The sequence below is a fragment of the Mirounga leonina genome, unplaced genomic scaffold (genome assembly GCF_011800145.1).
Source record: "Mirounga leonina isolate KUSES-001 unplaced genomic scaffold, KU_Mleo_1.0 Mir_115, whole genome shotgun sequence".
Taxonomy (NCBI): Eukaryota; Metazoa; Chordata; class Mammalia; order Carnivora; family Phocidae; genus Mirounga; species Mirounga leonina.
The window spans coordinates 14,631,548-14,646,395 of record NW_023270268.1 but is presented as its reverse complement, the minus strand read 5'-3'; the positions used below and the strand labels follow the sequence as shown (position 1 = coordinate 14,646,395).

Genomic DNA, 14,848 nt, shown 5'->3' with positions numbered 1-14,848 from the left:
AAAGATTAATATCATGTGAGCAAGCAGATGAGAAGCAGGTGTTTGGTTTAAAAATAGTGCAAACCAGAAACAGGCCTTTATAATGAACTGATAAGCCACCGATGACAAGTTTTAGTGTTTATCATTGAACCAACCACACAGTTAATTTACTTATTTTTTTGATGACTTGTAATCAGTGCTGTATTAAAGGAGTCCTGCTCAAAGACAAAGTCTGACTCTGATATGATAGTCCTTCTCTTATTCTTTGTCCTTCTTCAGAGGATGAATAATTAAATTTTTAAAAAGGCCTTACTGCCTTATCTTAGTTATACTTCACAATAACCCCATCAAATAGGTAGGGGATGTATCATAATCATCTCTATTTAAAAGGTGAAAAACTTATGACTTAGGGAAACTAAGTGGCTTTCTCAAGATCTTATGGTTAGAGAAAATGCATTTGAACAAATGTTCTCTAAGTCAGCAACACAGTGTTGTGGGAAAAGCATGGATTTTGCAGTCTGACAGAATTTAGCTGTGTCATGTTCAACCATTTCCTACGTTGTCAAATTTCTCAATTTCTCAGAGCCTCAGTTTCTTTATAAAATCAGAGTAGCAATTCCTTAGTAGGTTCTCTGGGGGAGGATTGCATGAAAAAGCCTATAGAAGGTACTTGGTGGGTCATTAGTGCTTTTCACCTAGTGAGAGCTCAGATCAATATTATTTCCCTTTGGTTTTTCACTGTATAATGCTGTCTTACTGTATAAAACAACCAAGGAGACTTACCTCAAGATAAAGAAATATATTCATAATTTATAATTATCAATGAATATACAAATGGCCACTTAAATATACATGATTGCTCTTTTGAAACTAAATCTGTCAAATTCTTTTTCTAGGAAAGCTATTTTTAAATTCTCTTTTGAAAATGTTTGTTCAGATGATGCCTTATCGAAGGAAAACATGGGTATGTGAAAACCTCTCCTGCTTTTAGTTCTTTTACTTCTTTTTAATTCTACCAAATGTAGTTGTAATTTTTGGAAGAAAAAAATGTTGTACATAAATACATATATGAGAACTATTAGTGGGTCATTTTTGGTATTGATTTGCATACTAGATCTCTTCAGTTGTCTTTAGGTTTCTATCTCTGTGAATTAAATTTTCTCTGACTCTATCATGTATTTAATTTTTTTAAAAAATAAAGCACCAGTGGCTGTGGGAGGAAATACCCGCATCAATACATTAAAATCCAGAGCTCTCCATTCCAAAATTATTGGGGTCCTTGGGGTGCCAAAGGGAGAGAAAAAGAAAAGCAGCAGCCTAGGGCTTCCAGCTGAATTAATTGCCATTGGTATTAGAACACAGTAGGGTGAATGTGGAATGCAGGGAGAAAGTTTTAGTGTTCAAAGGAGCTTTACTCTTCCTTCATTTTCGATAGTCTTGAAAAGCAGGCAAGTGCTTATATGTAAGATGGAACTTTGGCAGCCATGCAAAGAGGTTCCAAAGCCCATTAAACCCCAAGTAGTTATCCGCGCCATATTCCCTCTCCATTGTGTCCACCCCCAGGTCCTATGGCACTGTTTTTCAACTGACTAAATAAGCCATTCATCTTTAGTCTTATTAAAAGAAAAAGGAAAGCAGTCAGAAGAAGGACAGAATAGTTATTTTTTTTAAATCCTTTTGTTCCTCTCCTAAACCACTACAAAATTCTGTTGTTTCTCTTTTTTTTTTTTTTAAAGATTTTATTTATTTATTTGACAGAGAGAGACACAGCGAAAGAAGGAACAAAAGCAGGGGGAGTGGGAGAGGGAGGAGCAGGCTTCCTGCCGAGCAGGGAGCCCAATGCGGGGCTCGATCCCAGAACCCTGGGATCATGACCTGAGCCGAAGGCAGACGCTTAATGACTGAGCCACCCAGGCGCCCCAAAATTCTGTTGTTTCTATCTCTTCTTAAATTTATTCTGCTGCTACTTTCCTGCTAACATGGGTGCCTTTTCTTGGCTATGTTGTCCCTTTGCCTCACATAATTAGTTCAAATATTCCTGTAGAAAGGCAAAAGGCAGTTTATCCCTGGACTGAGTTCCCACCAGGAGACCTTGGTACTTCAGCTAAGGGCTCCAATGCTGGGATCCTTTCCGCCTTCGACTCAAAAGGGCTACCGCAGAAGAGAGCTATCAGAGCCAGGAATCCATTGACTAGAAATCACTCTTCTGCATAAATGAGTGAATGCATCTCCATAGTTATCCACTGACACCCTTTCAGGAGTCTCACATTCTGTGTGGCTTTCAAGTCGCAATAGTGAATTGTTCAAATCATTAATCTGATCTATGTTTTACTCCTTTAGCCCATTTCAAACAACTAAAAAGCAGAAACATCTAGTCTACTGTGTTCTTTGCGAGAGCTGACTTCTTCTTGAAAGAGTGGATTAAGCCCCCTCAGTTTTTTACCCCTACCCATATTTCAGTGGATCCCTTAACCTAAGTCTCTGAAATCACTCCTTTTCTTCTTGGCTTGAGTAGGATCAGCCTTAGAACAAGTGAAAATTCTACCGTCTTCTTGAATGTCTGCCCTGCTTTTTGGAACCGCTTTCCTTACACTCCCAGGTGCTACAGTCTCCCATCAACCTACTACCCAGATTTGCTATTCCTTTCTGGGCTTTAAACTCTACCCTTTGCTTTTCTCTCTTCCTTAGTTAGAAGTCGGGAGGAGAGCTAATCAAGTGTAGCTACTTTACCTGTCCACATGTCACTTGTTTCATCTGTGATTAAGACATGCAGTAGAAGCCCTCTTATCCAACAAGGAGAGGACTTCTGGAAATTAATAGGAAAAGTTGAGGGATCATTCAATAATTTAAACTGTATGCCCATGGCTATGCAGATTTAATCTTAGAAATAGCTATTTGTTGAGCAGATCTGTGTTTTGGGGAAAATTACTACCAGGAATATTATGAATTATATTTGTACTGTCTCTCTGATTCATTTTTTTTCAGTGCTTAGGGACAAGAAAATTCATCTACAATGATGAAATAATAATACCAATAGTAATAATGGTAGCCAACACCTGTAACAATTACTATGTGTCTTCACTGTTCCAAACACTTCATATATATTTATTTAGCCCTTGTAAGATCTATATGAAGTAAATAAGGTAGATATTATATCTCCCATTTTATAAATGGGGAAACCGAGACATTTAAGAGGTTATATGGTTTTTCTAAGTCACGTATCTTCTTAAAATTAATCAAAGTGTGCAGCTGTTTCCTTGGTTGCTTTGAATATCAGGAATCGTGAAGCTAACTCTTCGGGTTTGGGTGCGGTACTGGTAGCTGACCTAAGCAATTTTAAGATTTCGTTATTGCCCTTCATAGCCCCCTTAATGAACTGATTTGGATTTCTTTTTGTCTTTGGGTTTTCGTCATCTGTTTTGTTGTATCATTGGTTTTTGTTGGTAAATACCTCATTTCTTTTTGGGTAGTAGACAATCTATAAAAGTTTAAATAAATGAAAGGTTGGCGTATTACCCGGGTTCAACTGATAATCTATGGCATTCATTAATAAATTAGCAAAGGATATATTCATGAGCCACCTGAGACAGATAAGCATGGAAAAGGATGGTTAATACAGGAAAGGTCTGAATCATGGGGAAAGCCCAAAGGGGAGGGGGGGTGGGGCATGAAGGCCTTAGGGGCTGGGGCTGGGAGGTAGAAGGGGTGACAGGGAGAAAGGTGATTTCTTGCTGTTCAGGACAAACTTTGCCCACCTACTCTTGGTTTGGAGCTACCTTTAACCTATAGACTAAAAGGTAGGGTTCGCCTACCTGCGCCTTTCCTAGAAAACTCCTTGCCTCCTATTTCTATTTGTGTCTCCAGGAATGGTGCTCTCTTCTTCATTACATTCCAACTTGTATTTTACTCATCTCTACATTTAAACTGTGAGCACACAAGAGGAGTGTTTGTGGTTTCTTAATAACAACACAAAACCCAAGTACTTTTTTGTCCTCCTCCCCCTCTTCCATAAGAATGCCTTCAAAATTTCAATATTGAAATGACCCTGACGGTTTATTGAAGATGATATTTTTCAGTGCCAGCTTTGGGGTAGGTAGCCTAACCAGTAGCCTCTTTACATAGGAAATAAACAGCCTCTTTAAAGATTTAGTAGAAAAGTAGAGATTGGAGAAAACTCTATAAATATACATTTGAAGACTTTTAAAATAGCAACTGATTTATTGAGACCAGCACTAAGTTACTTCTTATCAGGGATGGAAAAACTACACAGATCATTTTATAAAAATTCACTTTTAAAAGCCAGATACGTATAAGAGATACCTTTTTCTTACCTTTTTAAAGAATTTTCTCTGAGTGATGGAATAACTGTAATGCTACCACTTTACTCTAAACAACAAATTGAAACAAGTCAGGGAAACTACAAGATAATCAGTATTGATAGAAGATGATTGGTCATGCAATCAGCAAAAGCATTCATTCTGTCTCTATCTTTGAAGGATATCATTGGCCAATTTTGATAACCTAGTTTGTAGGTTACAGTAACTGCTGTTTCTTGAGAATTATTTTTGAACTCTATCTATTTACAATATAGGAATACCTATTTAGAAAAGCAAACCTCCCATTGCTCTGGTGGCAGAATTTGACATTAATCAAGTTGGTGTTATGAACCCTGGTTGATTTATGAAGTCATCCATTACTTTGTCTACCCTTTGATCAAAAGGCAGTGTACATATTTTTCCAGATCACTTGAAAATGGAGGGACTACAATGCCATTCGGCAATGACATTCATTATCATAAATTGATTGTATTTTAGCCTAGCCTTAGAAATATAAAGATGTTTGCGTGCCATTTTTCCTTTACAGTGTAGCTCAAAATCCATCTTCTCAACAGTGCATTAAATGTCAGTATCAATTTCTGTAGACTCAGAATGTAAAGTAGGAAAAGACAACATCCGTGAGTGGGACTGGAGAATCAGTGTGAAGATAACCACAAGTAGTTGTCTGTTAAGTAACAGGTTACCAAGTAGGAAATCTATCATAAAGAGAGGTTAATTCCATTAACAAAATTGCTTCAATAAAAATGTACATACCTCTAGAAAATTCTGAGCCAGTAGACATGGGTTGCATTCATGTTTTTGTAGTAAATCCTCCAGGTGATTCTTATGCTTATTACCAAATTTGGAATACCATTGTTTTAGAACACAATAGTTCAAACTCTGTGTTCTTATGCTTTAGCAATTACACAGAACATATATATATGTGGACAAAACTAACAGGTCAGTTATAGTTTTTGTTGTGTTTTTAAACATAAGAACTGGTTCTGTGGTATGCAAATGGCTTATCAGAATGCTACTTTCAAACTGTTTTGAAAGAAGTCTTCCATAGAGAAAACCTAAGACTGGCTGGGAAGAGATGATGGCCAGGGAGGTTCATGGGTCTGTGCCTACTCTCTTGAGTCCCTTGCCCTTAGTAGGCAAATAATTGATATTTGTAGAATGAATATAAAAGTACTTGGGGCAAGTGATAAGTATTGACAGAAAAATTATTATTTATTAGATAAAATTATAATGTGAAAAATGTTAACTAAAAATTTTTTTATACTGTAGTGACAACCAAGAAAGGGAAAATTTTCTATTTCATAACCTCCCATGACTTTATTTAACACTATTATTTAATAATGTTCTAGCAGAATTTTAAAATTTCCTGGGGCGCTTGGGTGGCTCAGCCATTAAGCGTCTGCCTTTGGCTCAGGTCATGGTCCCAGGGTCCTGGGATCGAGCCCCGTCCCCGCATCAGGCTCCCTGCACAGTGGGAAGCCTGCTTCTCCCTCTCCCACTCCCCATGCTGTGTTCCCTCTCTCGCTGTGTCTCTCTTTGTCAAATAAATAAATAAAACCTTAAAAAAATTTTTTTTAAAGTCACTAAAATTTCCTTCTTATGAGTGAAAGATGAGAGAAGATTATCAACAAAGAAGATTCTGATAAAACATGGATTCTTTTGAACTGGAGGAAAGGAAACATAAAACTTTTCACATTAACAATCTCTGTTTTTTACCTTACAACATGCTTAGTTTACAAGGATGACTGTGTGTGTGTTCACACACACACATAAAGGGATGCATATATCATATGCACTCTTCCTAAACATGATTAGTTAGAAAATTTTGAAATATGTTCAACAATTAGATTAAAACTTAGTGCTGAGAATGCCTTGCTTCCATATTCATTGATAATATTTTAGCTTGAACACGTATGTCCTGCTTGGGTCTATTTTCATGTTCCACGAACTTTTAGCTGCTCTACCTAGTGTGATTTTTGGTGACCTGCCAAAGAATGGTGGCTAATAGGAGGTGGTATGTCAGCTTTTTGTCACCAGAGTGGAAAATGATGGGGTGTGTATTCATGGCCTCTGTCTTTGAATCATGTTGCCTTTGGAAGGGCTTCTCAGATGCTCAATCTGTCTGTTGTACAGGACAGCAGGCCACACGTGGTCTCCTTGATTTTTACTTCAACAAGACTATATCAAACAAAAATGTTTATTTTATTTAAGTCAGGAATTCAACTGCATGTTATTCGTCAGTAGTTGAGTCTATAGAGTTATATAATAGTTTATTTCTTTTGTGGGGTTATTATTTTATCTCAGCAAGTTCAGTAAATTCATGTCACAGTAGTACACACACACGCAAATTTTGTTTAAGTGTGGTATTTAAAATATATCTGTATCTACATATATAGATAGATAGATTAGATAGATAGATACAGATAGATATCAGATTAAGCAATTAAGATTTGTTGGTGTTTGAATTAGGAATAGACTAGCCATTTAATTACATGGTTTCCCCTTTTAAACAGTAGTTTTAAGAATTTACGGAGGGATGGCAAACTGTGGCCCACAGTCCACTTGCTTCTGTAAATAAAGTTTGATAGGAACATAGTGACTCGCATTTGTTAAGGTACATGTCTATGGTTTGGACTGTAGCAGCAGAAATGAGTGGTGGTGACAGAGACCACAAGGCCTGCAATATTTACTCTCTTTCCCTTCCCAGGAAGAGTTTGCTGACCCCTGGTTTATAAAAAACAATTTAGTTTGGCCCTGATTTAAAAAAACAAAACAAAACAAAAAACCCTTCTAGTGAGCTTTTTGTGACCATAGCAAGAATATCACCTACATTTTTAAAGGAATAAGTGTAAAATATTCACCTGGAAATCCATAATTATTTTGCATCAAGCAGAGGTCATACATGAAAATTATACAAAATATTTATTTTTTTATCTTGGCTCATTTAGACGATGTTCTCTTTTGGGGTGGTTAAGATTACGGATTTGATTGAATTAATGAAGATGTAGCCTTTTTTACTGATGTTTTTTAGTTGTCTCTGAGACAGAGGCTATGCTGAAAGAGCTGGAGCAAATGCTGCAGCAGGCGCTAGAGCCAACCGCGGCCCCTGATGAGTCCGAAGAGGAGCGGGAAGAGGAGGTAAATGCAGGAGCAAAAGTAGCCCATGGATCAGGCCTAAACAGCAACTTCAGGTTCTTTACATGGCAGAAATTGTTTCTGGATGTACATTTTAATTATATGGAGAACTCTTTTTTTCCCTTCTGAAATTTGAGCCCTTGATTATCCTGAAGTTAATAATAAACTAGTAGCCCGTTGAAAAGTCAGAATACATCTATCAGTCTTTGGGGAAAAAAAAAATCTGTGAGCGGAGGAACTCTTTGTATTTCAGATCTTTGAGGCTGGAATGAAGAAGGAATGGGGGGGAGCTCACAGTAGCTGATGGGGTGCCACAGCAGAGAGACCTCTCCACTGCTGCCCATCTTAACAGTCAGGAGAACGGGCCAGGCTAAGAGCAGCTTGCTAGGACATCTGCCCTACCTGGTTCGTGCACAGAACAACCTCTGCAGGGACAGACCTCATTATTAACACACTGGAGGTAGAATTTTCCTTCTTTTTTTCTTTTGGCTACCTATGTTGGGCTAAGTAAGTGTGTGCTTACTTTATTCAATATTTGTATGTGGCAACATAAATTTTAAGTTGGTTGACAAGCTGCTCAGCACATCAGCTCCATGTTCGTACAAATAAAATGAGGGTGCGAGCCCAGGTCATTAATACAGAGCAGCAATGTGGTAGGTGTGAGAAAAATAAGTCATAACACAGACACTTCCACAAGGCAGTACGGCTGTTCTCGAAATAGGGAGAAAAATGGCAGCAAGAAGTCCTGTATCCTTAAGGTTTCATTCATTCTCTCATTCATCTGTGTAGATACATACTGTGCCTGGAGTCGAGAGAGCACAATGGTTAGGAGCACTGACTCTGGAATATCATATCAATGTCCCACTCCTAGTCCTGCCGTTGAGGACTTGTGTAATTTGGCACAGTTGCTTATCACATGCCACAGAGGATTTTTTAAAATAAGGCAAACCGGGAAAAATACTTTGCATAGTAACTGACACCTAAGGTTAGCTGTTATTACAGATGAGAATTGGCAGTGGCGGTCACCGGAGAGTAAGGGCTGAGATTTCCTTACTTCATCTCTTTTCTCACATTCTCACTTGGAGCAACTACCTGTTCTCCAGTGGGTCTCTTCTCAGATGCTGAAAAAGGTGGATTTGTATATGGACAAGGTTGTTTACACACTTTGGCAGACTGCCCAATTGGGTGATTTCATTCAGGACTCCCAAAAAGAAAAAAGATGATTCATAAACACCTCCCTTCTTGAGTTTAGAAATCAAAATATACAAGAGTTACAGTTAAAGAGATCAATATGCCAAAAGAAAATAAAATTAATGCTGAAAACTCTTACCAACTTGAAAAACATAGCTTTCTTAATTAGCACCAGCAATATCAACCTGTATTTGAATTTGCATGGGTTGTGAATGCCATTTTTCCAATTAGAGCTCCTTTTTGAGAAAACTTGTTCTCTCTGTATAGATCTTACCTTCTGTAAAACAAGATCTATAGACTGGTGACATATATATTATATACATGTAATTAATATACAAATTATTCTTTCCTAGCAAATGTGTGCTTTGTTGGAGCACCATATGGTTGTGTGCAATGTGTTTTCAGTCTTTGCAGTTTGTCTTTTCAAAACTCCGGCCAGGTTGATTTTTATAGAGATGTCCTGGGGCTTTTACAGCCACAGAATTGGCTTCTGTTTTACCATTATAACCAGTAACATGATAGAACAGAAAATGACTTCTGATTTTTGTTTCTTAAGGTAAAATACATAGTTTTAATATATCACCAGGCAGGAGCTTGCTTTTTGTTTTAGATTCTTGTAATATTTTATGCTTTCAAAAGCCATGAGGAATTGTAAAAATTAACCATTTTAACTTGCTGGCAGGCAGGTAAGTGCCCCCTGCAGACTGGTTCATAAGCCCTTCTCTGCAACTGAGCTTTGTAAGCCTGGCATTCATACCAGGTTCAGTATATTTAGGGCCTTGTTCACTTTTAAATGAGGAGAATAGCAATGAAACCAACTATCAAAGCTGGAACAATTTCCAGTTTAAAAGAAAAGAAATGATCACCTCAGGGGTTTCTTTTTTTTTCTTTTCTTTTTTCTTTTCTTTTCTTTTTTTTGCTCTCTTTTTTTTAAGTTAGTAAGGAAAATTAGTATGGCTTCCAAAGTTAACACCACTTAAAACTGGAGCTGTGTTGTGTTTGCAGGAGAAAGTGGCCTCTTACAAGCTAACATCCGCAAAAGAGCCACCTGGTAATTTTAAGGTTCTGAGCATGTTTATTCTCTGAGCAGATATTGTTTGAGCTCTTTTCAAAGTTGTAAATTTGATGGTTTTCATCCTTCATTTCACGTATGAGGGTTCAGGTTGATTACTCTTCAAGCATTTATACCAATAGGTGAGAGTAGCAACATTAAAAAAAAAAATGCATACACACATGGATAATCAAAATTCTCTTCTATTTGTCACTGAAATGTTTTATAAGATTATTTTCCTTAGTAGAGTCACCTTCCTCATTACACTCTTCTTTAGCTAATATTAACACTGGTTGTCATGCCCCGGCTTTGCAAGCAATGAGAGGGAATTAGTATCAGATTTTTATAAAATCCACCTGAATTAGATAAGCCATATATAAATAAGACAGAGTTTAGTGAATAATTATTTGTATTAAAAGGTACATTTTTTGATACGGGAAAATACTTGTATAAATTATTTTTTTTCTTAATTTCATGGAGGTTCACTCTACCTTTAATGAGCCTTGAAGTTATAAATCTTGTGTGTGTTTATGGTTATTTGCATTGTTTTTACTAGTGTCCCTTCCTACTGAGCTAGAGCAAACAATTGCTATTTGTAAGTAATGCAGAGGCTTATGAGAAGATAACCAGAGAAAGTGATTTAAATGGTTTTAAGTTGTATTCCCTATAATAATAATTTGAAAAATAAACAAATATAGAAAACTCATAGAATGAAGCTGATCATGTTTTCCCAAAGCTTAATATTAAAACTAAATATGTATAAAGTTGGGGAGAAGAGATAGGGCCTGAATAATCAGTTCTTCTCATATTAACACATTTACTATACATTCTACTCTACATGGGGATCATTATTTGACCACCAGCATAACGGAATGCTTTGTGTAACTGCTGTGGCTTGTGAAGTTACTGACTACTTTACATTTTGTTCAAATAATTAAGCCTGTTCTTCCAGTAAATCTGATGTAGTTCTGATGAATTGTGTGGTTATTTTTACAGTTACCTAAATGCAACCCTGAAGTTCCAGCAGGCAGTCCATTTGAAAACCACTATGAAGAGGACTATCTTGTAATTGATGGGATAAAATTAAAAGCTGGAGAATGTATTGAAAATATAACTAACAAATTTAAAGAAATAGATGCTCTAATGTCTGAATTTTAGGGTATTATAAATATTTTCAAAAGTTAATTATAAGAACACTTACATGTTTATATTTTCCCAAAGTCAAAAACTTGAAAATAGGGAAATAGGTATATGTTATACCAAAGCTGATATTTATAATAACTTTCTATTTTATACTTTGAGAATAGCCATTGTTTTGAGAACCAATCAAATGGTACTTAAGTTAGTGTTAAAAATTTAGGATTTAAGAAGCCGTGATACTTGTATTTGTAGCTTTTTTTTCTTGTTTGCCTTAATTTTAAAATGGTTTATAAACTTACTGCACAAACACATGCTTTTTACAATGATTATTTAGGCCCTTTATTCAAATGTGGCTATTTAGATGGCTGTCAAGGCTATTATAATTCGTACAGATAATTCAAGTGTAGTAGAGACATGAGAATATGTATTGGTAGTGGAATTAAGCTACTACAAAAGAAAAGGAAATAATAAAAAAGTATTGTATAATAGAGTTGACGTTTTTCTCAGAGGTGTCAGTTGCCTTATATTGGGAAATAATCATTTCAACCACGATTCCCAAAACTGATTAACAGAGTCTAGGGGGAGGTGGGGAGGCTGTGGAAGATCAGAATCCTGGATGCTTCCCCACTGATTCAGTATCTCTGAAGGTGAGGATGGGAAAATGTGGTGAAAAATATAAAGAGATAAATTAAGCATATTCTCAATAAAAAAAATCCATAAGCATTATAGGAAGGCAAAAAGTATATCATTCAATTCCACTCCCTTAACACCTCCCCTGCCACCCCATCCTGTAGGGATCCCCACGAACAGTTTTGGTGAGTGTCCTTCTACATCGTGTTGCACCCGTCTCTACTGCCCACACTTGCTCGCTTTCCATGCCTATCTCTCTCCGGGGAGTATGGGGTCAGAGAAGGGGCATTCCAAGCACATGGAAACAGAAACCAAAGCTTGGAGAGAGAAGAAAGAGCAATACAGCACCTTGGCCCTATTGCTTGTTGAATTAGCTAGAGTGACCGTGTGCTGGTGTGAAGGCCACCACAGCAGATGAGCAGCACTGTGTAAACAGGCTAAGGAGTTTGTAACTGCAGGGGCCAAGTGGAGAGTTTTAGACAGCGGAATCCCTTTTACATTTCAGAAAGATCACACCAGCAGCAGCACAGAGGTTGGAGTGAGCAGGAGTAACACTGGGGCCAGGGGGCCTGTTAGGAGGCGGCTTGGGAATTCAGTTGCGAGATTATGGGAGCCTGAATATGGTGCTATATGAAGAGAGCGGAATGGCTTCCAGCTACCTTAATATCAACGGATTATTAGGATTTAGAGATTGGATATGGAAATGCAACAGTAGGGGGAGGTAGGAACAACTCCTGGGTTCTTGGTATTCACAATGCTGTGCACTGAAGGTCAGCATACATACAGATTGGGGGCGCCTGGGTGGCTCAGTTGGTTAAGTGTCTGACTTCAGCTCAGGTCATGATCTCAGGGTCCTCAGATTGAGCCCCACACTGGGCTCCGCGCTCAGTGGAAAGTCTGCTTCACCCTCTCCCTCTGCCCCTCCCCCACCTCGTACACACACTCTAATAAATAAATAAAATCTTTAAAAAATCAATACATGCATATTAGAAATGGAGGGCAGATACCCAGTTTGGGCCAAATTGTGTGAGTTCAGCAGAAGTTCTAACTATTCATGCTTTGACAGTGCCTGCCTTTCCAAACCACTCCACGAACCAGAGTGATGATGAATAGTCTCTCAATACATCATATTTACTTCCCAGTGGTATAAAACAGTGGAAGTTAAGGCTTCCTCTTTTTCTTCCAACAGAATTTACTCCATAGCATTTCAGAAAAACTTTTCTTTTTTCTCTTGTCACTATGATTTTATATTCACAAATGTCTCAAGAAGTAATTGATCTCATTTTCCTGTTACTTCTTAGAATCAACTGTAAAATGACTACGATTGTATTTGAAGGACTTGACCCACAATTCAAGTGTTTGATATAAGCCCCCATGTAGTAGACTAATTAGAACACTTGCAGCTAATTCCTCTTGGTGGAACAGCCAGTGCTCATCAAAGTCAGATTCTATAGGTAAGATACTGAAATTTCCAGACTGAATTCATTTCTGCCACATTCTAAGTTGTAGAAGTCTGGAATTTCCACTGAAGTCTTTGTGCCCTTGAGCAGCTCAAAATGGTTCTGAGAACAAACATTTGGATTGGCTCAGTATGCAGAGGAGACTTCAATCTCCTTCCAAGAACAGGCTCTTGGGGAAAAGGCCTCTTCCAAGAAGAGGACAGAGGGGAGCCTCTGTCCATGTGAAAATACAGACTTTCAAATTTCCAGATAGAATGTGTTCAGGAAAACGGATGAAGGAGCAGTCAACTAACATCTCTATCCTCAAAGCTGAGAATCATGCCTGGCTGGCAAACCCTTCCTACTGGTAAATACTGCATTTCCAGGGCGGGCAGGCCAGATAACATACACCAGGGCAGAGCAGTGGGACTGTGGAGACACAATGCTGGCCTTCAGGTCCCAGTGCTTGTTGGGAGACCTGAGGCAAGTTTTTTAATTTCTCTGAACCTAGGCTTTTTTCCACAGAAGTTGCTGTGTTAGAAAACATATATATAGAACATAGGACAATCAACACACAGAAAACTATGCAAGTTATGACCACGATTGTTGTCTCGAAGCATTTCTCTTCTGACAGCCTGTTTCTCCTAGGTCCAATGGACTAACATGCTTCTTTCAGTAGAACCTGAGGTGACAAACCTGCTTCTGGGGCACTGGGACCAAGGACTTATATGTGATTATGCTGACTCCTAAAGCAGGCCTAGAGGTGGACAACACCCTACTTTTATAGCTAGAGCCTCTTGCTGGGCCCAGAGGAGGACATCATAAGGAAATTATATTGCCCATCCAGGGAGATTAAATTCTAAGTACACTAGTCATACCAAGTTTGATATGGGAGGTATAAGGCAATATGTCAGGACCTCCTGCCCAAACATTTGGGTTGGAATAAGAGCCCCTCTTTGTCTAGTTTGTGGAGTGGCTGACTGATCCTCTTTGGAATGAGTTGGGCCAAACCCACGTAGTATACAGCCTCCATGAACCTATAGAAGGGCTGGGTCTGTTGGCAGCTGAGTCCCCAGTTAGATCTACAGACTGTGGAGAGGTAAGCACCAAAGCCAGCTCTGTTGCCCTATATTCCAGGAAGTCCTGGTCCATTTGCCCTATGCTAAAAGTTGAATTTATGCAGGGATTCCCAGAGGTAAGAAGCTTAGCTTTATCTCTAGTGGAGACAGGCGATACACTTTTGATAGGTTAGCCTCTTGTTGCCACCAGTGGGATAAAGAGGGGTGTGCACCCATATACTTGCAAAAGTCTATAGTGTCTACAGCCTTGAACTCACTGGTTCTGCAGTGGAGGGTAATGGGCCATAGACAGTTTATACATCCACTAATAGATTTAAGCACTATCATAAGCTTTATAAATCAGTCTAGAGCCTTTGTGGAGGAAATTGGTGGTTAACTCTAAAAGGAGGAACCCTGGGGTGCCTGGGTGGCTCAGTCAGTTAAACATCTGCCTTTGGCTCAGGTCATGATCTCAGGGTCCTGGGATCGAGTCCCACATTGGGCTCCCTGCTTAGCAGGGAGTCTGCTTCTGCTTCTCCCTCTGCCTGCCACTCCCCCTGTTTGTACTCTCTCTCTGTCAAATAAATAAATAAAATCTTTTTAAAAAATTTTAAAAAGGAGGAACCTTTTATTCATGAACTTGAACTGATCTGTGTCATGCTTTTGATGGAACCAAACCATTCTATCATCTAATGCTCTACCAAATAACTGGTATTCCATGACTCCACTATTTATTGGGGCTAACAAATGGTATAGTTCTGTTCCACACACTTCCAGACTGGTAGAATTTGCACCTGCGGCCCTTCCAAGGGACAAAGGTAAGATTCTGAAAATCCAAAATAGAAATATCCAAATCCTGTTCTCTTATTTCTTCCCTATGGTTCCAAG

General features: G+C 38.3%; 1 protein-coding gene across 1 annotated transcript in view; it reads left to right on the top strand.

The window, feature by feature from the left end:
- Positions 1-14,433, top strand: part of ZCWPW2 (zinc finger CW-type and PWWP domain containing 2) — a 135,652-nt gene extending 121,219 nt beyond the window's left edge. The window contains exons 7-9 of the mRNA XM_034993411.1: positions 876-943; positions 7,348-7,472; positions 10,690-14,433. Coding sequence (XP_034849302.1) covers positions 876-943; positions 7,348-7,472; positions 10,690-10,851 — 355 coding nt within the window. The 3' untranslated portion in view covers positions 10,852-14,433. The remainder of the gene's footprint in view (positions 1-875; positions 944-7,347; positions 7,473-10,689) is intronic.
- Positions 14,434-14,848: the final 415 nt, after the last annotated feature.